This window comes from Natator depressus, chromosome 2, assembly GCF_965152275.1.
Source record: "Natator depressus isolate rNatDep1 chromosome 2, rNatDep2.hap1, whole genome shotgun sequence".
Lineage (NCBI taxonomy): Eukaryota > Metazoa > Chordata > Testudines > Cheloniidae > Natator > Natator depressus.
This window is the reverse complement of record NC_134235.1, coordinates 224002866-224028504: the sequence shown is the minus strand read 5'-3', so window position 1 is coordinate 224028504 and position 25639 is coordinate 224002866. Positions and strand designations below refer to the sequence as shown.

At 40.5% G+C, this 25639-nt stretch overlaps 1 protein-coding gene across 4 annotated transcripts in view; it reads left to right on the top strand.

Moving 5' to 3' along the window:
• Positions 1 to 25639, top strand: part of TRDMT1 (tRNA aspartic acid methyltransferase 1) — a 40691-nt gene that overhangs the window by 470 nt on the left and 14582 nt on the right. Inside the window, exons 1-6 of one of the 4 annotated variants that reach the window (XM_074946016.1) lie at positions 2985 to 3005; positions 4665 to 4798; positions 13019 to 13128; positions 18289 to 18365; positions 21065 to 21136; positions 25489 to 25554. In XM_074946016.1, coding sequence (XP_074802117.1) covers positions 4723 to 4798; positions 13019 to 13128; positions 18289 to 18365; positions 21065 to 21136; positions 25489 to 25554 — 401 coding nt within the window. In that variant the 5' untranslated portion in view covers positions 2985 to 3005; positions 4665 to 4722. Of the gene's footprint in view, positions 1 to 2984; positions 3006 to 4664; positions 4799 to 13018; positions 13129 to 18288; positions 18366 to 21064; positions 21137 to 25488; positions 25555 to 25639 lie in introns of those variants that run through there. The other 3 variants (XM_074946015.1, XM_074946017.1, XM_074946018.1) reach the window with 3 other exon arrangements.

Genomic DNA, 25639 nt, shown 5'->3' with positions numbered 1-25639 from the left:
TACTGTTAATATATGGACAGATATTACTTGTCTGGTCAAACAACCCACCGGAGCAAACATTCGTACTCCAGGGCTGCAGACAAGTAGAATTCTGTAAGGGTGCCTTAAAACCGATCCCAAATTTAAAGAGTGTATTTAACATGCGTGAGTGAGACCTGTTGGGGTTTTACCTGTGTGCATATTTGCTTTCACTTCATGGAAAACGACAACAACACTGGATTTTGGTTTAGGATGGCCTGTGTCTTGTGATGTATAGTTATAAAAGAAGTATTTTTAGTAGGGCTGTGAAGCGATTAAAAAAATTAACCGTGATTAATCGTGCGATTAAACAAATAATAGAATACCTTTTATTTAAATATTTTTGGATGTTTTCTACATTTTCAAATACATTTATTTCAATTACAACACAGAAATACAAAGTGTACAGTGCGTGCTTTATAATTATTTTTTTATTACAAATGTTTGCGCTGCAAACAAAAGAAATAGTATTTTTCAGTTCACCTAATACAAGTACTGTAGTGCAATCTCTTTATCATGAAAGTTGAATTTACAAATATAGAATTATTTATAAAAAACTGCATTCAAAAACAAAACAATGTAAAATTTTAGAGCCTACAAGTCCACTCAGTCCTACTTCTTGTTCAGCCAATCACTCAGACAAACAAGTTTGTTTACATTTACAGGAGATAATGCTGCACTCTTCTTGTTTACAATGTCACCAGAAAGTGAGAACAGGCATTTGCATGGCACTTTTGTAGTCGGCATTGCAAGGTATTTACGTGCCAGAGGTGCTAAAGATTAATATGTCCCTTCATGCTTCAACCACCATTCCAGAGGACATACGTCCATGCTGATGGTGGGTTCTGCTTGATAACAATCCAAAGCAGTGCGGACCAGCATGTGTTCATTTTCGTTATGAATCAGATGCCACCAGTAGAAGGTGATTTTCTATTTTGATGGTTCGATGTGTAAACTACAGAGCCTGGAGAATTTCTCTTTTAAGACTTCATAGAATATCAGGGTTGGAAGGGACCTCAGGAGGTCATTTAGTCCAACCCCCTGCACAAAGCTTCTGAAAGCATGCTCCGCATCTCATCCCTCTAAGATTTTAGAAGGCACTTCAGATTCTTAAACCTTGGGTCAAGTGCTGTAGCTATCTTTAGAAATCTCATTTTGGTACCTTCTTTGCGTTTTGTCAAATCTGCAGTGAAAGTGTTCTTAAAATGAGCAACATGTCCTGGGTCATCATCCAAGACTGCTATAACATGAAATGTATGGCAGAATGCGGGTAAAACAGCAGGGGACATACAGTTCTCCCCCATGGAGTTCAGTCACAATTCAATTAACACATTATTTTTTAAACAAGCGTCATCAGCATGGAAGCATGCCCTCTGGAATGGTGCCCAAAGCATGAAGGGGCATACGAACGTTTAGCATATCTGGCACGTAAATACCTTGCAATGCCCGCTACTAAAGTGCCATGCAAATGCCTGTTCTCACGTTCTGGTGACTTTGTAAATAAGAAGAGTGCGGCATTATCTCCTGTAAATGTAAACAAACTTGTTTGTCTGAGCGATTGGCTGAACAAGAAGTAGGACTGAGTGGACTTGTAGGCTCTAAAATTTTACATTGTTTTGTTTTTGAGTGCAGTTATGTAACAAAAAAAATCTACATTTGTAAGTTGCACTTTCACAATAAAGAGATTGCATTATGGTACTTGTAAGAGGTGAATTGAAAAATACTATTTCTTTTGTTTATCATTTTTACAGTGCAAATATTTTCAAAAATAATATGCACTTTGATTTCAACACAGAATACAAAATATATGAAAGTGTAGAAAAACATCCAAAATATTTAATAAATTTCAATTAGTATTCTATTGTTTAACAGTGCAGTTAAATCTGTGATTAATCACAATTAATTTTTTTATCATTAATTTTTTTTTAGTTAATTGTGTGAGTTAACTGCGAAAAATTGACAGCCCTAATTTTTAGCCTTTATTAGGGCTGAAGTATTTGTAAAGATTTTAGTTAATATTAGAACGATTCCTGCCAAATCATAAATTAAATTGGATTATGTTGAAACCTGAATTTATGAAAAAGAATTTCAGGGAGAACACTAGTTGGCCTGAAGGAAAGTATTGTAATTAAATACATATCCTAGACACACCCCCTTTTCTCCCAAGCAGCATTTTAACTACTAAAGGTCTAATAAGGGGGACCAACTTAAATACTCTGGCCAGGTATTACCAAGGTTTCTTCAAGTGGTTTATAAAAACATTTAAAACCTGTATTAGGCACACCAACGCAGGTGCTCTGCAGACTATTAAGGTGATATCCTTAGGGCTGGTCTACCTTACTGCTTAAGTCGATGTAACTTACGTTGCTCAGGGTGTGAAAAAGACACCCCTGTGAGCAATAAAATTTAATCCGCTTAAGTGCTGTTAACACTGCACTATGTCAGCGGGAGACGCTCTCCCGCCGACATAGCTTCTGCCTCTCACGGAGGTGGAGTAATTATGCTCATGGGAGAGCACTCTCCCATTGGCATAGCGCATTTTCACCAGACGCATTAAGTGGCGCAGCTGCGCTGATGTAGCGTGGTAGTGTAGACTGCCCTTAGACTTGCTGTCACTTCACTCTCCTATGCCAGACTAAGAGATCTTCCTTTTGACTGAACCCGCCTTACCTTCAGTTCCATTTTCTTTGGTTGTTGTGAATAACTGCTTATCTTGGGCATAAAGGGATTCATTTTTTTTCTATGCCAGTAACATCTGTTTTCTTCATTTCTTTAAGTTATTTGGAAAGTCAGGCAGCTTCATCTCTTCTTTTGCCAGGTGCCTGCCTGTTAAAGTTCCCGGAACAGTAGGAGGTGGAAAATGAAGGAACATAGTTTTAAAGAAGAGCTTTTTAGACATTGTTTGTGGTTTATAAATACAGTTAATATGAAAGCTTTCAGTAAGGATTTTAGAATGCACCTGGAGGAGCTTGCCAGCAGAATAAAATGTAAGAGAAAAACAAGGTATTTAAAATGTCTTGCCCAACACACGCAAAAAGTAGGTTATTGTGTTTTATTTTAATATTTTTGTGTGTAATTGTGTTACAGTAACTAAAAGGCAAGACAATAAAATATGTGAACATGCTAAAAAGTAGGACTAGTTAAAGATACAACTAAGCCTTAATAACTGTCTTTGGGACCAAACACCTCTCTCATTCCCTAAAGATGTCTTTGGAAGAGAATATGGGCCACAGGTATTTTTGCTGAGAGTTCTAGAGATTCTGGAATCTTAACTGAAAGCAAAAGAGATGGATACTTTGTTTCTTGTATTCCTGTCTAACATAGTCTTAATTCCAGAAGAAAATCTGAACGTTTTATCTTGCTTTCCATGAGATTCCGTGAAAAACAGACTGAATTCACACCATTATTCACTTGTCACATGTTGGTATCTATATGTATGGGAAAAATCATCCCCGGATGTTATCTGGTTCTGTTGTTAACATAATAATAGACACTCTGTGAACACCCAGTAACATCCTCCAATGATTAACAAATACTGATACCAATGTGTTAAAAGTTGGTGGGAATCTCAGGAGGTCCTGCAGATGCCAATGGTCCAATTAAAATGTAATACCACAGCATAAAAGCAACAAATTAGCTATGAGAGATGAGCCTTTCTGAGATGTAGCCTCGGAGAAATATGAGAGTATTGCAAATAGGTGTGCAAAAAGTATGATGATTGTTTAACACCACACTGCATACTGCTTGTGCTTGAGAATGTTGGGAGTGTGACCAAATCACCACCCTTGCATCTAGGATATGTTTATTTTGTGAGGGGAGGGAGGGAACTAAATCACTGCTGTTGGTCCCAGAAAGGTTCCATTTATTTCCAGAACTTTCAGCTGCAGCTTAGAATCACAGATGAAGTTTCTGAACAATTGCAGCAGTGTCAGTGTCGATAGTAATTTACATTTCCGTTCTTTTGGGGTTACTTTCAAATGAAGAAATTACAATAAATACAAATAGTATGGCTAAGATTCTTTTGTAGAGGTACCAGCCAGAGCAGATGAAGCGACTCATGTCTTTAGGGGAAGGCTTGAATTCTTATTTGTTTGAATGACCCTGGATAGTGTTGAAGGTTAAGTACCAATTGAAATTTGCATATCAAATGGGTACAATACCATTTGCATCACAGCTGACATTACTTTTTTCAGATCCGGCTATTTTTCTTTATTGGAAGTGTGTGATGAGAAGTACAAACTGCCCCTTGGTTCCTTATTTCCATGTCCCTTTAAAATTCTGCAAATTTTGCACTTGCAGACGAGTCTTGTTTTGAGTCCTGTTAAGACTAATAACTGCGAAGCATGAATAAAAGGGGTTCTGTTCCATTACTTTATCCACATTTTTGATGTGTCTTGTAGCCATTTGGATTTAGTTTACTCATGATGTTTATCCTTATAAAGGCACAAAGTAAAGGCAAAGTGGGACTCAAATGTTTGTTTTCATGTGAAGATCAGATGAAGAAAGTAAACATTCCTTGCAATTACTTTTTCATGTATAATAGCAAGAATTCATGTGTGCTTCAAACTTGTGCATATACAGTTATAAACAGAGTGGTACCATGGCATACATTTCTCTAATAGAATTCTTCTGCTGTCATGTGACAGGAGACAATAGAATTCTCAGCACCATCTGGTAGTGGGGCATTATGGGAGTTTCCTCCAAATGTTTGGGGAGAAAAGAGATCCTGCATTCACCAGTGGTGTGTGGTATAGTCAGCAGGATTCACGAGAAATCAAGAGTAAGTTGCTCATTGGCTTCTTTTAATAATGATTCCAATAAATGTGTTTGTCCAAGAAAGAGAGGAAAAGAAGCTGTTTGTTATTTTAAAAAGAAAAGATTGTATATAAAACCTTAGTGACAGTCTGCAGCAAGAGAAACTAGTTCTGCAAAAGGATTTCTACAATGCTGCCAAGATGAGTATCAGTGTTGGTTCCCTACCACATTAGCATCTAACTTAGAGGTAGATTAACTTGTGTTTTTCAGTAAAATTATTAGTGTTTGTAATTGGTGAATAGATATTTTCCATAATCAAGCTTAAGGATACCTTCCCTCATGCTTCCTGGCATCTTTTTAGTCTCTAATCTGGCAAACAACTTACACGTGTATTTAAGATGAGTGAGTAATCATATTGAAATTAAAGTACATGTGTAAGAGTTTGCAAGATAATGGCAACCAACATACGAAATAAAGCCCTAAAAAAATCAACATTTGGCAACAGTACTTCAATATAGCAGTTTCTGAGATATCCACAGTTTTTATCCAATAGTAGGAGATACATGTGGCATGGTGGTGACTTATTTATACAGACTAGGCTTGTTCCCCAATATTTTCACTTCAGTAGCACACAGAGAGCATTAGTATATTGTTGTCAATGGAGACATGAGCGTTGGTTCAATCCTTTATTACTAAAGTTAGCTATCAGTCCTGAAACTCCTGGTGAAAAATCTGCAGCTCTTTGCTTATACTTTACATAGAGATACTTCAGTATACACAGTGAAGTTTGTAGTATGTTGTTTTAGAGCTTTACAATTTTGTAAGGAGATTTTTAATGTTTAGTAACATAAGAAATGCAAACAGTATAATTTTGATAAGTGCTTTAGCTAAGGTCACAAAGGGAGCCAGTGACAGATCTAGGATTAGAATGCAGTAGTCTGTGCTCTCAGACATGTCCGGTTAGTCTGTTGAAGCCAATGGAGTAGTCCCCTCATTGAGGCCCTGTTCTGTGTGTGAATGGTTCTATTAAAGTTAACGGGATCGCACACATTGTTGAGGCTTTCAGGATTGGGCCCTTACCTCGGGGTGTCTGAAAGCAGAATGTAATCCTATTTATTCCCATTAGAAGGTAATGGGATTGCTGCTCCAGGCCAGACTCTCCACTGTTAAGAAATAGGAGAGTTTGACAGTTAGATGTCAGACACCAAAAACTGCCATATATATTTGTTTAACCACAGAACATCTGCAATGAAAATTATTATGTTTTGTTTTTAGAAAAGTCGTCTTTCCATCTAGTCCTCTTCCATAGCAACCCTCCTCCAAACAAACAAAAATCAAAACCAAACCAAAAAACCCACCAAAATAAAACAAACTTTTCATGGCTTATTAATTTAGGCAGCTTTCCCATGCACAATCAACTCCAAGTCTGTACCATGCAAACGTCTAGTTATCTGGATCACCCATGTTTAAAATTTGTGCATGAAATATGAGAGAAGAACTTTAAAAGGTACCACTTCTAGGTTACAAGTTCAGTTGTATATTTTTTTCCCCAGTGATTAATGTAAGTTTCAATATAAGTAATCTATGTTTTATCACTGAGAACAGTTACATTTAAATAAAAGAAAAATTGGCAGGCAGAAATATAGTCCAGTAAAACCCCAGATGAAACCATATTGTCAATCTGGGCAGTCTCTTTCTCATTAATTTCTAAAAGATAGCTTCTTTGGCAGAAGAATAGTGTTGGTTAAAAATTATAAAAATCAACATTTTGTTGTTCTACTGTGCAGGTACAGATACTGAGTGTGTGGTGATGGGAAGGAAGAAATTGATTATCTTGCAGGAATCAAGCATCATGTTGACTGATGGTCCAGGCTAATATCTATACCTAAAAGTTGATAATAGACCAAAATGAAATCTTTGTTTATTCTAAAGGGAAACTCAACTGGCATAAAATGTGACCGTTCTCTCTTTTTATATCTGTTTTCATAATCTTCTATAGTAGATAGTTATTTTGGTTCTGAATTCCCTTTGTTTTCAGATCTGCCAGACCCTGCCCTTGGCAGTATGCTATATATTCCATGTGCTGTGCTGACATTGATGATTCTGGTGCAGGAGTGCAGCAATAAATATAAACAGATCTATGCTAATTTTAAGGTCTGTTAGAAACACATGGCAGGGGAATCGGTTTGTCAAGTGTAAAAGGACATATTTGGTAGCAAATGAAATTTTATTTTCAAGCTTTTACAAAGATCTATAAACTGTGGATTGCCTCTTCCAAATCTAAAACTAACAGAGGTAACCACTTTACTTCCTTCTGTTTGAATTTCTGCATCTTTAGGTCACTACCTCCCCCTCTTGCCATAGCAGTAAGTGGACACGAGTGCTCTAAAATTTGGATTTTAAGGCCAGATTTAGGATCAGCTCTGACCTCCTGCATAAGTGGGAGCTGGTATCAAGCAGAATGCCCCAGGGATCAGTCCTGGGGCTGGTTTTGTTCAACATCTTCATTAATGATCCGGATGATGGGATGGATTGTTCCATCAGCAAGTTCACAGATGACACTAAGTCGGGGGGGGAGGTAGATATGCTGGAGGGTAGGGATAGGATCAAGAGTGACCTAGACAAATTGGAGGATTGGGCCAAAAGAAATCTGATGAGGTTCAACAAGGACAAGTGCAGAGTCCTGCAATTAGGACGGAAGAATTCCATGCACTGCTGCAGGCTGGGGGCCAACTGGCTAAGCGGCAGTTTTGCAGAAAAGGACCTGGGGGTTACAGTGGACAAGAAGCTGAATATGAGTCAACAGTGTGCCCTTATTGCCAAGAAAGCTAACGGCATATTGGGCTGCATTAGTAGGAGCATTGCCAGCAGATCGAGGGAAGTGATTATTCCCCTCTATTCGGCACAGGTGAGGCCACATCTAGAGTACTGCGTCCAGTTTTGGGCTCCCCGCTACAGAAAGAATGTGGACAAATTGGAGAGAGTCTAGCAGCGGGCAACGAAAATGATTAGGGGGCTGGGGTACATGACTTATGAGGAGAGACTGAGGAAAGTGGGCTTATTTAGTTTGCAGAAAAGAAGAGTGAGGGGGGATTTGATAGCAGTCTTCAACTACCTGAAGGTGGGTTCCAAAGAGGATGGAGCTAGGCTGTTCTCAATGGTGGCAGATGACAGAACAAGGAGCAATGGCCTCAAGTTGCAGTGGGGGAGATTTAGGTTGGATATTAAGAAAAACTATTTCACTAGGAGGGTGGTGAAGCACTGGAATGGGTTACCTAGGGAGGTGGTGGAATCTCCATCCTTAGAGGTTTTTAAGGCCTGGCTTGACAAAGCCCTGGCTGGGATGATTTAGTTGGGGTTGGGCCTGCTTTGGGCAGAGGGTTGGACTAGATGACCTCCTGAGGTCTCTTCAAAGCCTAGTCTTCTATGATGTTATGGTAGCACAGACTATATGACCTCACACAGTAATTTCTGCATAAGCCCATAACTGCGGTTTGAATTTATAGCTTTCCAAAAGATATGCTATCTAGTCTGAATTTGAAGACTTCAAGTGATGGAGAATCCACCATGTCCCTAAGCATGTTGTTCAGTGGTTAATTGCCCTCACTGTTAAAAATGTATGCCTTATTCCTAGTCTTCCTAACATTAAGTTGTTTTCTACACAGCTACAGTTTAATTACTTTGCCAGCCCTTGAAAACTGGCACTTATTCTTTTAAGAGACATCTCGAGGGCAATGCATGTTTCTTTATTTGTGCTGGTTTTTTTTCTTGGGAGTTCAGTTAACTGGCTATAACCTAGCCAGAAATGCCTAAACATTACATGTTTCTAGACAGGTAAATAGATTTTTTGCCCATTGCTGGATAATTAAGTAAAATGTATAATTAAAAATAAAGTGCAAGTTTGTTCTTTTGGTTTCAGAAAAAAAGCCCTGAATGATGGAAAAAGACAATTATACAGAAATGTGGTGGCCATTGAGTTATTCACATCAAAATTTAGCATCCAGATTAAATATTTAAATGATTTTAATAAAATCTCACGAAGTATGATTTTAATTTTTTTTTTTTTTTTTGGTGAGATCTTGGGTATGCAGATTTTCCTTTGCTAGATACAGTGGTCCAGATTAATTTGTTCATTCCAGCTGCTTTGTTCAGTTCCGGTGGTGTAAAGCAACCAGAAAGCCACCTTCTGACGAAACCACTTTTGTAAGAGGAACTCCCAAGGAACGCAGAATTGGCATAGCGGCTTTGTGCAATGCTCTGCCCCGGTACCCCATTGTGGGATATCCTTGGTAGAGCAGGATAGTGGCTGGGATTATCCTGTGTCCTTGCAATTCTGAGCTGCCAGAACAGTTCCTTGGGGCCATGAACAGCTGGAAGTAAGTCAAAGCAGCCCAGAGACTCCTCTGATTTACACCAGAGATTGAAGGGGGGCCCAGGAAATGTGATGGTAAAGGTGACCCTATCCTTCCTATTGTTCATGTGATGACCTCAGTTTGGTTGCACCAGGAAGTTTCTTGCCCAGTATGTATTGATTAATTACTGTTCTTGTAATGCAGAGTCTGCAATTCATATAAAGCAGCAGTGCTCTTAGTTTGCCAAGAGGTTTTGTGAACCGAAACGCTCGTATATTCTTTTACTTAGTGTAACATAGAAGAAAAGCTATTAGTACTTTACGTTGTTCGTAAGGTGCTTAGAACTATGCTGAAGTATCTCTGTAGAAGAACCTAAGACTGATAGATAAGACACACTTGCTGTTTCTCCAAACCCAGAGAAAAACCTGACCTTGGTAACAGTGTTTTTTGTAAAGACAAAATTCTATACTTGACTATATAGATATAGTGGGAAGTAGGCTAACGTAACTAATTATGCTAACAAATTTGATTCTGCTGGGCAATGGCATCACGCTGCCTATGCTGTGCTCTCAGGAGAACTATTGTAGTCATACCAGGCGCATTGTTTTCCCCCCTTCTCTTGAAAAAGCTCATCTAAAAAAAGAAAATAGCCGTGCTTTCCATTACATTACTCACTTCTGAAAGTTGGGATCTGAACACAGAAGAAAAGTCTTAGTAAATTTTTTTGAGTTTAATGCTATTTCAGCTCAATAGGAGAAAAGCGAAGTCCATCCTTTGCACGAAAATGAGATCCTGTAAGATCCCAGCATTGTGGAGTTGGAGAAATAGGTATTGGATGAGGAGAATTAGAACAAAGTTTCTATACCTTTCCCTCCAGAATTAGCCTTTATGGTTTGGGTTAAAAGTGACCACCATGGGCCAGCCTTTAGGGCCTACAAAGCCCTTGATTGAAGTCCCTTACTTTTTTGTTTTTTTTTTAAATTTTTTATTCAGGGGATGGAAATAGTGGTGGTGAAAAGGGTGAACAACTGACCTAAGAGTGGCTCTCAGAGCCTCCAGCTTCTGCCACTTTTATTGTTTGTTTGATGGGATAATGATTGGAGATGGTTAATTTCCATTCCTGACAGGGCACCCACAGGGCAGGCACCTGTTAATTAGGGGCAGTATGTCTTCAAAAGGAATCTCCATTGCTGTACTGGAAATCTGTATCCATTACCTAGGCTTTACTTTTGTGCTGTAGGAAGTCCATGATATTGGATTTTAAATACGCTTCTAAATTTAGATAGTTGATTTGCTAAACTGGCTTTTTTTTTTCCGCACTGGATGTCAGCGGTACCATACCGGATCCATAGTCCCAGGTGTAGTCATCACAGTTGCTCTGCTATGAGCATACCTGTGTGTAATACATCTGTAGCGGTGTGTGTTCACAGTGTCAAGAAGGAAAATAGGAGAGGCTATAAAATGAGCCTTTAATAGATGTTCACATAGTTCACCTACTCATCTTTTTCCCATGAGGCTCAGATTGTCATTGGTTAAATTAAGTGAGCAAACCAGAAAATGTTAGAGTTGCCTGAATGAAAATTCCTATATATTGTTTCACACTGTGACCTTTCAAATATTTCTGAACAGCAGAGAAATGTGAGTAAGATGGAAGAGGCTTGAAAGCTCTACCAATCAGATATAGTAGATGAGGCTTTAATTTTCAGTGCTCTAGTTGTCACTATTGGAATCCTGTACTTGGCTTTCCTGCTCCGAAATTGCTGGGCATGGAAAGTGTTTAACTCTGTTTTGTAAAGTATCATGAACATTTACAGTACTCAACGGATAATTAGCAATCATTCATCTGTTGTACTCAGGTTGAGAGCATGTCGTTTTGAAAAGTGATGTTATTAAAATAAAGAAGTCTATTTTGTCTCTTTTTGGACTAAAACAAATTAAAATTGTTAATGCTGAAGTTGGAATAACATGGCAAGCGGCTTGTGGAGTTGCTGTTGGAATTGATGTACTTTACAGTAGAAAGTGCATGCATGATTGCCTCCTGTGCTTCTATTGATGAACATAAAGATTTATTTATGTAAAATGGCTCAGTGTAGAGCGGGGGTGGCCAAACTTCTTGGCCTGAGGGGAACATCTGGGTGGGGAAATTGTATGCAGGGCCATGAATGTAGGGCTGGGGCAGGGGGCTGGGGTGCAGGAGGGAGTGTGGGGTGTGGGAGGGGGTTTGGTGTGCAGGAAGGGGCTCAGGGCAAGGGGTTGGAGTGCAGGAAGGGTGAGAGGAGCAGGAGGGGGCTCAGGGTGGGGGGTTGGGGTGCAGGATGGGTGTGACAGGGAGCTCAGGGCAGGAGTGCAAGGGGCTGGGGTGCATGGGGGGTGTAGGGTGTGGCAGGGGGCTCAGGGCAGGGAGTTGGGGTGCAGGAGGGGTGTGGCGGGGGGTAGGGGTGTGGGGTACGGGGTGCGGCAAGAGGCTCAGGGCAGGGGGTTGGAGGTGCAGGAGGGGGTGCGGAGTGCGGGAGGGCTCAGGGCAGGGGGTTGGGATGCAGGAGGGGTGTGGCGGGGGCTCAGGACAGAGGGTTGGGGTGCAGGCTCTGACCCAGCACTGCTTACCTCGAGTAGCTCCGGGGTGGCAGTGGTGCACAGTGGGGCTAAGGCAGACTCCCTGCCTGCCCTGGGCCCCGGGCCGCTACCAGAAGTGGCCAGCATGTCCAGCAGTGGCTCCTGGGGGGTGGGGTGGGGCAGGCAGCTCTGCTGCGCAATGCCCTCACCTGCGGGTACCACCCCTGAAGCTCCTATTGGCTGCGGTTCCCCATTCCTGGCCAGTGGGAGCTGCGGGTGGCGGTACCTGCAGGCGAGGGCAGCGCACCGAGCCCTCTGTCCCTCTCCCCCCGCCGGGGCTGCATGGATGTGGTGCCGGCCGCTTCCGGGAGCGGTGCCAGGGGAGGTGGGAAGCCTGTCTTAGCCCCGCTATGCCATGGGGCTGGCAATCCTGTGGGCCGGATTGAAAGCCCTGACAGGCCAGATGCGGCCCACAGGCCGTAGTTTGCCCTCCCCTGCTCTAGAGGATGTGATTACTACCAGGAAGCAATGTGCTATGATCAGTAATAGACTGAACAGCATCTTTTGTGATCTGAGTTTTTGTAGAATTGGCTTATTCTGTTGTTCTATAAACTCATTGTGTACTTTGTGTCTGTTTTCTGCATTTTTCCTTTTGGATAATTATTATTAGATTTATACTGCAGTCTCCTGCTTTTTCATTAATATATTTAAAGAAGTCAGTCGTTTCTCTTTTTATCTAAGAAGCTATGGTGTTACATTAAGAGCTGTCTAATGTCTTTGTCCTTCAAGCTGCTCTATGCCAGGGGATCCTTGCACTCATACAAAACATTTGCAGAGTCCGGGCCCAAGGTGGAATGCAAGCAATAATGTGATTCAGTGACCTTAAAAATCGCCCTTCTGGATGTTGCAGTATAGCAACATAGATGACCCAAGTTCAAGGACAACTTTACTAACCCAGTTTCCCAAACTAACAAACAATATGCTTCAAGAGTGGCAAGTCTGGTTTCCAGGGTGTAAGATCTCTGATTAGTAGCTAGAGTATTTCTGTCAATTGTTGCATGGTGCGGCATGTTGATCTGCAAGGCCCTATGTCCCCTGTGTTCTTACCTAGAAAAAATGTAGCTAGAATAATGACCAAGAAGAGGGTGGATGGAGTTTGTGTGCGTGTGCGTGTTACAATGATTACAAATAATTTTTTGGAGTGCAGTGGGTGGAGAAAGGCAGCTTTGGCTATAAAATGAAGTGATTGTGGTACATTTTGTGTAAAGTTTGAGTCGACACAGCATGTAGTGTATTTTAAAGCACCGGTATGGTTTTGCAAATTCCTTTCTTAATTCCAGAAAGCTGTATATCTGCAGAAGTTGTTGCTGCTGTGGATGTGAACACTGTTGCTAACGAAGTGTACAAACACAACTTTCCCAGCACGCCACTGTGGGCAAAGACAATTGAGGTGAGTAAAGGACACGTGTCTCTTTTTGCAAAGACAATTGAGGTGAGTAAAGGACACGTGTCTCTTTTTGCTCTAGCCATCTCAGTTGAGTATTAGTGGGGAATGTGAAATCAGAACACTTGAAACTGGGAGGCAGTAATGTAAAAGGATTGCTTTGTTGGATTATGTGTAGTAATGACTTTGGTAGATTCCTGGAGGTGTAACTACTGCTTGAGGGAGATACACACATGCATAGAGTACGGACTGATGCTTTCTAGGGCATAGTCTACACTACACTACACTAAGGTTGACACAACCTTGTCGCTAAAATTCAGCACGTGTGAACGCTCTCTATCGGTATTTTGTTGGCACTTCTCCCAACAAAATACTTCCAGCCCCGCAAGTGGCAAAGCCGCATTCACACTGCCACTTGCGTTGGCAAAACGTGCTTGTTTTTTCACGGGGAGGCTTTTTTAAGTACCCATGAAAGACAAAAGTTTTGTTGACAACATCGCAATGTAGACAAGCCCTTGATTAGCTGAGAAGGATTTTGTTTTTCCTGAAAACCTGCTGTATAAGGATGCTTGATTACTGTGCCAGTAAAGGCTACATAGCCAAGCAGGGTGCATCAACCCCCAAAATAAAAAGAAGTGTAAAAGAATTTTGTCAAATTAGTAAGAGACATTCATTTATTCAACATTTAAAACTGGATTGGAAAAAGCAATTTAAAATACACTGTAGGGAACAATCCTGCATTGTTAGAGGGCTGGATCGACCAGGTGACCTAGTAAGTCTCTTCCCTCTCTAATTTCCTTGAAAAAGAGTTCTGTAAATTAACTTCAGTGTTTATAAAAAGGCTTGATGCTTTTGTTGATTTATGCCACAAATTTTAATTACACATTTTTGTTCTGGTATGTTTAATATGGCAGGGGAATTATAAATTAGCCACATGGATTTGTATAATATCTGTCCATTTCAGAGTGGTTAGAAATTACTGAACACCTTTTAATCTCCTATCACAGTTTTCGGCCTGATAGTAGAAGTTTCTGAGCTTGTTTTAACACACCAGTTTAAGTAAAACCAGAGTGGATGGCTAAAGGTTGCCTGCTTATTCAGCACTTGGTACTTGCTGACTAGTGTCAGATCTGAGTTTCTTAAATGGGGGAAAAGAAAGAAGAGGAATTACATTTTATGTCCTTGATGGATTTTAAGAGTAGATTCAAGTGAATAAAATCTTCCTTAAGCTTTGTGGGAAAACAGTAAAATCTCTCTTGTGTTGCTGTTTTTATATGGAATTTTAGTAACTTTTCTTTTATAAAGCTAACCCCTGAAATAAATAAAAAGCAGCAATTATTTTTCATGACCACAATCAGACCTACTTTCTCGTTTCTGTTTCTCTAGGTGGGATGTTACAGGTTGGCTGATTATTAAGTTATTTAAAAAAAAAAACAAAAAACCACACATACTATTAGCTAAACCTTCTGGTGCAGTTTAATGAACTTGTAGCTCTGGTAGTAATTCTGCAACACAGATCTAATTCTTTCTCCTTTAAACAAAAGTCTTTTTGTATTGTATGACCGGTAAGCCATAAAACTAGCTTTGTGGGATTTTACACAGTAAGGACCAGAATAAACTTTTCACAGTGTACCTGTAAAGAAAAAACATCTTCACCACTAGTAAGATCTAAGTTAAAACCCTTCCTGTTAGGGTTACCCAACAGTTAAGCTATAACACATGACATGTTAAGCAACAGCACATGACATGGTATGAAATATTCTGTTTATAATGGTATTTCTGGATGAAATGTGAGTCTTTACAGTCTAACACTTCTGGAACCTTAGACATGCCAGTTAAACATACAACTTTCAGTCTACTAGTTTTAAAAAAATCTTTGTCCTAACTAAAAATAAACCTAAAAACCCCACGCATTTAATTGGACAGTATCATTCTGTGTAAGAATTTGTCCACATTAGTTAGCAGAGTATGGTGCAGCAAGTCCTGGCACCCAAAGCTAAAAGTAACAGCAGAAGGCAGGCAGGCCATGGAAAAACAGCACGTGGGAATGGTGCACTCTTTGCCTGCTGCGAAGCAATAGCCCTGTTGTCCTTGTCAGTATGGAGAGGAGATATGGTCGGATGCCACGTTGAGTATAGGATCCTGGTTATTTGCTCCACAACCATGTGGATCTGCTGGCCAAAAGCAAATGCATAGGGAGACAGAGTTGGGAGTTTCCCAGGGAAAACTAGTTTAGTGTGGGGCCTTGGTAAATACTAGTTTAAACTGGGAACAATAAAATTACTTTGAGAATAGACTAATGAATATTAACTGAAAAATATTTAGGAATTTGAAAATCTACAACTCTGCATTATTATTGTTTTAATGTAATCAAATAATTTCAGTTTTTGTTTATGTAATGTTGAAAACTGAAATAAGTCAACATGTATCACCTTCCTCAAGAAAATACTTAACCAAAATGTATACAGTGGAGTCGCATCATACGCGCATTTAACTTACGCAAATTCAACTATACGCATTCGGCAAAAAAAAAAGAAAAATAACAACTCTCAGTGGTGGAGTACTGTACAGGAGTTGACGGGAGAGCTCTCGGGGGTCGATTTATTGCGTCTAGACTAGATGCGATAAATCAACCCCCGCTGGATCGATCGCTGCCCCACCCATCCGGTGAGCATCTCGCCGTGCTGAGTGTGATTCTAGTGTTTAAAGATACGTATTTTTCATACAACATGCCCCCTAAATGCAAGCCAACTACTTCATCTGGTGCTCAACCGAAGAAACAGCGATCTGTTCCAATGCTGGAGGAAAAACTGGCTGTGTTGGACTTATTGAGAGACGGTATGTCGGTCTCCAACATGGCGCGTAAATATGGCCACAACGAATCTAGCATCTGTGCCATCAAGATTCGAGAGAGAGAAATTTGTCCAGCCATGGCATCAAGTGCTCCAATAACTGCTAAAGTGATGAGCCAGGTGCGTGATAAGACTTGAGTGAAGACTGAAAAGGCATTTAATTATGCCTGGAAGACATGAACCATAAACGTGTGCCCATCAATGGCAACACGTTGCGAGAAAAGGCTCTTAGCCTCTACGCGCTATTCAAACCTCCCACTGAAGAGGGACAGCCTTCTGATGAGAAGGAATTCAAAGCCAGCCAAGGTTGGCTTAACAGTTTTAGGAACCGCTTCAACCTCAAAAACGTGCAGACTACTGGCGAAGCTGCATCAGCCAATGAAGAGGCAGCAAAAGCCTACCCCGAACAATTAAAGAAAATCATAGCCCTTTTCTTCTATCTTCCTGAACAAGTTCTTAATGCTGACGAGACTGGGCTTTTCTGGAAAAAAAAATGCCCAACCGCACTTACACTTTGAAAGCAGAAAGACAAGCCCCTAGTTTCAAAGCAGCTAAAGACCGTATGTCTGTGTTGTTTTGTGGCAATGCGGCTGGGCATTTAATAAAGCTGGGCTTGCTCTGCAGGGCTGCAAATCCCTGTGCCCTAAAAGGCAAGAACAAAAATCTCCTGCCCGTGTTCTGGCGATCAAATAAAAAGGCTTGGGTGATGGCAGCATTATTTCTGGATTGGTTCCACAAGCGTTTCATTCCGGAGGTCAAGCGGTACCTCGAAGAGAAAGGACTTGACTTTAAAGTGTTGCTGATCGTAGACAATGCTCCTGGCCATCCTGAGGCACTCTGGTTTGCACATAACAATGCTGAAGTCGTCTTTCTCCCTTTTTTTTATTCTTTCATTCTTCCATTTCTCTGTCTTTTTTGACTATAAGCGATTTTCGCCTTATGCGCTGACTTTAGAACCTAACCACCGTGTAAGATGCGACTCCACTGTACAAACATTCTGATGTTTAGTGTTATAATTACCTATGTTAGAATTACACCCACAGCAGTTTACTTTTTATTTGTACAACCCTATGTTAATCTCTGAATCTACTGCCTCACGTAACCACAGTTTGAATATGTAAATAAAACTAAGTGTAATGTGGTATGCATTAATGAAACCATTTTTAAAATAGAAAATGCCTAGCTAGTTTTTCCCAGGGTGGTAAAAACCAGGATTTTATGTGGTAAAAAACAGCTCTGGTAAGTACCATGCTATCCCTGTCGGGAGAGTGCCAGGGCAACACCTGCTGTTGTAGCCCATGCATTGCAATAATGGCTGCAGAACAGCCTGGCTGCACTTCGTGTTTGGTGTTTGTACACCACCTAGCACTGGGGGCCCTGGTCCATGATTAGGGCTCCTAAGTGCTATGAGAAAAGGAGTACTTGTGGCACCTTAGAGACTAACAAATTTATTTGAGCATAAGCTTTCGTGAGCTACAGCTCACTTCATCGGATGCGTTCAGTGGACTGCATCCAATGAAGTGAGCTGTAGCTCACGAAAGCTTATGCTCAAATAAATTGGTTAGTCTCTAAGGTGCCACAAGTACTCCTTTTTCTTTTTGCGAATACAGACTAACATGGCTGCTACTCTGAAACCTGTCATTACGTAAGTACCTCTCCTAATGCTTTGTGGCCTAGGTGGAAAAAACAGTTTCCCCAATTTTTCGTGAAGATTCTCTGCAAAGCCTCTAGGCATTTGATTCCGCATAAGGAATTTGCTATCTTTCCAGAAAGACATAATATTTGAGAGGTTGTTATGGACAAGTGACTATTATTTGAGAGATTTTTATGGACAGGTGACTACAGAGAGGAAAATGCTTTTTCAAAATTTAATTCTGTTCTCCTGTTGAGTTTTGGTGCTTTTTAAAATATTTTTTCTGACCAACAAATGGTTAAATACTTGAATAAATGTGCTTTGTTTGTTTGGGGGAGAAAAATATAGCTAACATTTTTGATGTGACCACTGAAAGAAACGTGAGCTATCTCCTGCCGCTCTAAAAGCGTGATTGGCAAACCCAGGATCAGGAAAGTGCTCTGCCCTCACCAGTGCTGCTAGTGCACTGTCGAAGTAAATACAAATCTGCACTTTACGGTGTTTGCCAAGTATTGGAGAAGGACGCAGTTATTAGGCCAAAGAGCCAGGTTAGAAAGGTTTTACTAGGGGACTGCTAACAGTGGAAGTAACCAGAAAGTTTGGTATCTATAAAGCAGTAATTGACAGTAAAAGAGAAAACTTTCAATCCCAAAAGCATGTTTATGTTTCTTCCTTATTCAGGGCATAACACTGGCGGAGTTAAACAGATTATCTTTTGATATGATTTTGATGAGTCCTCCATGTCAGCCATTTACAAGGTGTGTATAACAAATATTCCAGTTCTGGAGAAAAATGCAGTAACTATGAATGTTTATTAAGTTAAAAAAATTCTCAAGATCCGTACACTTTGTGGTTCATATCTGTCTATATTTTCCCATGTATCTTTTGCTATACCTATTTCTGTGTGGGTACTGGACAGATCTTTACTGGATAAGAAGTAGGTCTGCTAGGATGTATGTTTATTTGATTAATTCCAAGTAACAGTCAGGTTTCAATAGATGAACATAATTACTTTAACTCTGTAACAAATGACATGGTCAGGTTCTAATAATTTAACGTTTGTTGAGTAGTCCCTTACTACTACAGTAAAAATGGTGAAGGGCTAGTCATACTTTCATAGTTCAGTCAAAATTGCTGAAGCTTGATGTACCACTTATTTTGCATCCTGTACGTGACCTGTGAAAGTTTGTGATTTTTTATTTTTTTGGCCTTTTAAGATACCTCCCCTTGCATGTTAATGGTTAGAATCTGATCTCTCTCAATCCAGAGTAACTCCAGACAGAATACTGGAATTACTCCAGGGTTACACCAGAGTGGCCAAGAGTACAATCTTCCCTTGTATATGCACTGACTTTGGACACATACTGTACTTTAAACTGTACTGGCTTATTCTGCAATAAATACTATGATTTGACAGAGAATAAGGGGATCAGAATCAGGGTCTAGATAGAGTTTATATAAAGTCACAAGGATTTTGAAACCTATTTGAAACCTGTGTGGATACTGGAGATAATATGTGAAAGGACATACAAATCTTTAGAGCATCTGGCACGTAAAAATATCTTACAATGCCGGCTACAACAGTGCCGTGCAAACGTCGGTTCTCACTTTCAGGTGACGTAAACAAGAAGTGGGCAGCATTATCTCCTGCAAATGTAAACAAACTTGTTTGTTTGAGTGATTGGCTGAACAAGAAGTAGGACCAAATGGACCTGTAGGCTCTAAAGTTTTACTTTGTTTTGTTTTTGAATGCAGGTTTTTTTTGTACGTAATTCTACATTTGTAAGTTCAACTTTTATGATAGAGATTGCACTACAGTATTTGTATGAGGTGAATTGAAAAATACAATTTCTTTTGTTTTTTACAGAACAAATATTTGTAATAAAAATAACTGTAAAATGAGCACTTTGTATTCTGTGGTGTAATTGAAATCAGTATATTTGAAAATGTAGAAAAACATCCCAAAATATTTAAATAACTGGTATTTTATTATTAACAGTGCAATTAATCGCAGTTAATTTTTTTTAATCACGCGATTAATCACAGTTAATTTTTTTAATCGCTTGACAGCCTTAATAATTACCTTAACTCGAACAGATCACATGGCCAGGTTCTAATAATCTTACTCTTGTTGAGTAGTCCCTCGCTCCATGAACCGTCCCATTGATGTTGCTGGAACTACTCGTGAAGTAAGGTGCCACTCAACATGATTAAGGGTATCAGAATCTGGCCCTCTGATCATCCCAATGACTTTAATTTCCAAAAAGATGATCTTTAAGAATGTGTTTTTGATTCAAAACAATGTGTGGAGTGGGTGGTGTTGTTTGTTTCCTCCCAAATCTACTGTTTTGATTATGTACTGATAAGACAATGCTATGTAAGATTAATTGGGAAACGAAAAATACCAAAATGCTTGCACCAAAATGATGATGTTGTTGTTTTTCCTTTTTAAATAAGCCAATAAAAATACAAGCTCTGGGCCTGGAATCACTTAGCCAAGTAAAAAGAACAGGAGTACTTGTGGCACCTTAGAGACTAACAAATTTATTAGAGCATAAGCTTTCGTGGGCTACAGCCCACTTCATCGGATGAATAGAATGGAACATATAATAAGAGAGAGATTATATATATTTTTCACACACATACAGATAAGTTGGAAGTTACTATACAAACTGTGAGGGGCTAATTAGTTAAGATGAGCTATTAGCAGGAGAAAAAAACTTTTGTAGTGATAATCAAGAAGGCCCATTTAGGCAGTTGACAAGAAGGTGTGAGGATACTTAACTTAAGGAAATAGATTCAATATGTGTAATGACCCAGCCACTCCCAGTCTCTATTCAAACCCAAGTTAATGGTATCTAGTTTGCATATTAATTCAAGCTCAGCAGTTTCTCCTTGGAGTCTGTTTTTGAAGCTTTTCTGTTGCAAAATTGCCAAGTAGTCCCATTTAAGTCTATGGATTTACTCATATAAATACAATTATGCCCGTGGGGCTGGATCCTGGAAGCTGCTGAGTACTCTGGGCCCAATCCAGCAGAGCACTTCAGCCTGTGATTAACATTAAGCATGTGAGTAGTCCCACTGAGTTCAGCAGAGCTTCTCATGTGCTTAAAGTTAAGCACGTTTAAGTGCTTTGATGGATTGGGCCAGAGAGCTTAGCACTTTACAGGGTCCAGCCCAAGGTTAGATATTTACAGGATTGGGTCCTATGTGATTCTTAATCCCTAACCTCTTTGTGTCTGAGTCTGGGAGTAAATATTCATTCCTTAGAGCGCTGAAAAAGGTCCTGATCCTTCAAGTATATCCATGTGTGCAGACACTGGTGCCTGTGCAGAATCCCTTGTGTAAGCAGGACCTAAGTGAAGAATTGTAAATGTTTTGTTTTAAAAGCAAATATCTAAGATGACAAGCTGATGATTGTGTTCTATACATGTTTTTTTTCTTTGTCCTCCCTTAGAATTGGCCTGCAAGGTGATGTATCTGATCCAAGGACAAACAGTTTTCTTTACATCCTTGATATTCTCCCAAGGTATAAACTGATCTTCTAGCTCAGCCATTTAAACTTTTGAAGTTACTAGGCATGTATAATATTGTACCAAGGGAAGCCATCCATATTGATTTTAAAGGATGATAGTATAATTGCACTGTGCTCATCCACTTGTTTTCATAGAATCTTTTGTTTCTTGCTAACACTAATAACAATTTACAGCTTATTGTTTTGATTTCCATGTTTGGTTTTCATGACTTTCACAAGTCCATTAAAAAACTCTGGACGCACCATAAAGAGTAGAGGCAGAATATTCTTTTGAATTCAATGGCAAAATTGACTTTACTTAGGAGCAGGGTTGGGTCCTATGGTCCTTGTTGGTGGGTGTTGTATAAATATCAAGACCAGTACATCTGAAATCTCCAGGTGAAAAAGATTTCTGGTTCCACCTTTTGAACTGATTATGGTTTAAACCAGAGCTGGGCAAACTACGGCCCTCGGGCCACATCCGGCCCGCAGGACCTTCCTGCCCGGCCCCTGAGGTCCTGGACCGGGAGGCTAGCCCCTGGTCCCTCCCCCATTGTTCCCCCTCCCGCGCAGCTGGATTGGGCACCAGTTGGCATCAATCTGAGCATTTGGGTTTTGCCCCTGTGAGGGATCAGCTAACCATCAGTCATTCCTCGGAGATCCTACTTATATTGGAAGTTGGGATCAGGCTGCCAGCTTCCTGCTTTTCAATCCTTTCCCGCAGAGGGGATCTGGCCACCTTCTGCTTTTCTTCACATTTTTGCTACACGAAGTGGGAATTGGGCCATCAGCAACCTTTCCTCTAAAATATCTTGTTGTCTTTGGAAGATCTTTTCTTCTTTTTTCTTCCTGAGATATTGATGGCAAGGGGAAGGAGGTGGTCCCAAGGATCCTGACTCCAGCCAAACTATCTCTGCAGGTTTTCTGCACATGTAACTGGGTGCATGACAGCAGTAGTGTCAGTTGTTTTAGTTTTGTTTTCTCACATGGTGACATTGTGTCACTTTGCCTAGGGCTGAGATTCATGTGTCCTGTCATGCATATGCAATGCTGCATTGGTTTCTGATGGAATCTAGCACAACGTGCTATGGTCAGTTTAAACTTTTATGGTCTCCATAATTTTATTTTCCGAGCACCTCACAATCTTTAGTGTATTTCTCCTCATAACGCCCTTGTGAGGCAGTGCAGTGCTATTGTCCCCGTTTTACAGATGCGGAAGTCGGGCACAGCGGCTATGTGACTTGCCCAAGGTCATACAGGAAGTCAGTGACAGCAGGAAATAGAACCTAGGTTGTCCAAGGCCTAGGCTAGAACCTTAGTCACTGGATCATCCTTCTTCTCTATAAGAAGGATGGTAGAAGATGTATTTTCATCGTTCTGGGTAACAAGCAACAAGCGTAGGCTCCCCGCCCTCACCTCTTCCCTTTCAGTGAAGGCATAAATCTAGCATGAAACTCACACCCACTGGATATCTGAGCACTTTGGTTCACTAGCTATCTGAATTATAGTGGGAGGATCAGCACCAAGATACTAAATGTTCTTGAAGCCCAAGAACGGAACGTTAATGTAATTCTCAAATAAATTGATGGTCTTCTGAGTCTCATCTTCACAAGTCTCGCGTGCTATGTATGCTAAAAATAGATTTATTACTGTTGTATTACAGTAGAAATTAAAGGCCCCACATGAGAGTGGGGTAAGTACTGTAGAGACATAGTAAGAGAGTTCCTGCCCCAAAGAGCTTATGATCAAAATAGCTAAGACAGACAAAAGACAAGTAAAAGGAAGTTTGATTATTTTCCCCATTTTATGAATAAGGAACTGAAGAACTGGAAGATTAAGTGATTTGCCCAAAGTCACGAAGGAAATGAGTGGCCGAGCCAGGATGATTTAGTTGGGGATTGGTCCTGCTTTGAGCAGGGGGTTGGACTAGATGACCTCCTTAGGTCCCTTCCAACCCTGATATTCTATGATTCTATGATCCTGACCCACATCTCGCCCAGTCCTGTACCTTAATTGCAATTAATTGCATCCTTCCTCTGTGTTGAATTTGTTGTAAAAAATAGGTCTGTGAGTTAATTGTTTATTAGATTGCTACTAAGCTCATCCATAGATCACAACACATTTCAGAAAGGAATGTCAGTACCATTGTCTCTATTTTACAGCTGAGGAAACTGAAAGGGGGCAGCTCTTCTTTGGAGACAATTTTTTGCTTTCAAAGTGGAAAAGGCGCATTCTGATTGCTGCGTGGTTAGACTGAGAAGATAGAAACTTTCTTTTTCTCAGCTAAAAGACATAAGACTGTGGTACATGTGACCCTTATCATGACAGGGCAAAGGAGTCGGGCTTGGCTGGGAGAATTTATCTCTGTGTCCCAAAAGATGCTGCTAATCTCTCTTGGGCAGAGTGTCAAAGGGAAGCTGGAATGGCTGCGGAGAGATCACAAAAAGGCTGGGGTAGCCATGGCTGCAGAGTCCTCTGGCTCCAGGGGAGCGTGTTTTGCTGAGATAGTGTGCATGTGGTTTTTGGAAATGACCTCTTTGCCAGAGACCAGACATGAAAAATTCTAGCCCAAATGGGAAAACGTTCAGTAAAGTTTGGAGTGAGTAAACTGTAGGAGTTCCTGTTTTGTATCCTTAATTGTAATATCTTGCACAAATTTCATGCACAGTATTATAAAGTAATTGCAACTTCCTTTCCTGTTTTTTATCTTTTTTCCAATCTTTTATAGAGGAATACTGGTGAAGTGGGGCTGGCGGGGACGCTGGGGGTGGTTAACGCATGAAGGCATGGAAAGGGAGAACTTGGAGATATTCTGGATCTGAGGAGGCCCAGGAGTCTTCAGCCGGTGGAGGTGGAGTCTGGACACAGAGGGCATGTCTACACTGCAATAAAAGACCCATAGCAAGTTAGCCCGAGTTAGCTGGCTCAGGCTGAAGGGCTATAAAATTGCAGTGTAGATGTTCTGGCTCCTTTTACATTCATGAAGGGTGGAGATGCTGGGAGATAGTTTCTCACCTGAAGCAACTTTAGACAAGGGTTTTAGCCTGTTTAAAGTTTAGACTCTAAGAAAGGGGTGATACTTTTTGTTTTATATGTAACCATTTCTGTTTCCATTATCCTGACTCTGTATCTCTTTATCTCTGATGAAAAACTTATGAGTATTTTTACTATAACTGTATCTCAGTGCTGGGGTGTTACAAAAGACCTGATCCTGAGTTATACCAGTCAAGCTGGTGCATTCTGTTCCCTTGGGGTTCACAAACCTGATCATTTCTATGAATGGCCAGTGATGGGCTGAATACTACAGGGGGATGCTTTCAGAAGGGCTTGTGGGCTGGGGTGCACCTTTTGTTAACCTGCAAGGCAAAGTAAGGCCTGGGAGGAGGTTGCTTAGGTAGCTACCAGACTGGTGGTTTCAAGGAGCTGACATCCAGTTAAGCATCAGCAAGTTGCTCTCTTGCTGAGGCAGGAGGGTAACAAGTGACTCGAGTCCTGGGCACCTGAAGAAGGTGTCACACCTCCTTTATCATTATTGTATTTGCTATCAGAGTTTAGGAGTATATCATGATGCAGTTGTTTTGTGTGTTGGGGCTCCGTTTTTAACCTTCCCGATCATGTTTGGAACAATCCATTTTACTGGCGGAAGCTCTGTGGAGCTCATATGTGTGACTCATGAATCGGCCAAAGAAGAATGCTCCAGAACAAAATGAGGAGCTCCCTCTCCAGAGACTAAGCCTACTGCCTATGCAATGAGCTTGGTTCCAGACTCTGAGCTCCTGCCTGGCATTGATGCCACAGGTCTTCAGACTAGCCCCATATTTAAAGTAAATTTCCACAAAAGCTGATTAGACACAACAGAAAATGTCTGAACGCGAAACTCTCTGAAAACACAGTGTCTACTAAAACGAAACACTGGGTCTAATCCTGCTTTCACTAAAATTAACGGGAGTTCTGACACTCACTTGGGTGGGAGCAGGATCAGGCCCATTTCGTTACAAGTTTTCCACACACTGGATGAGAGGGGTTTTTTTTTCTTCTCATCATTTACCATCCAGACCGCTAACTTATAGCCTTATGAATGAGAATGATGCTTTGATAAATGAATAAAGGTCAGTGTTTTCAATGGTAGGCACCTAAATCCTTACCTAGCACCTAAGCAAATGTGGCCTGATTTTCAGAAGCGCAGAGGCTCTGCAATTCTTATTAACTTCATTGTGAATTACATGTGCTCAGCATCTCTGAAAATCAGACCATTTTTAGCCTAAATTCGGCAACTTTCACCTAAATCTTTCTTATTACTAAACAAATCTGTGCTGTTGATGTAATATGGTTTACATCTTACTAAACTACATCGACTTTTCTTTTAGGCTCCAGAGGCTGCCAAAGTATATACTTTTAGAAAATGTGAAAGGATTTGAAACGTCTTCTGCCAGGTCTGGTATGATCATTTTTAATTAGGAACAGTATTAGGTAAAGGGGAGGGGCAGGTAATTTTATTTTTTTGGAAGTTAGATTAAA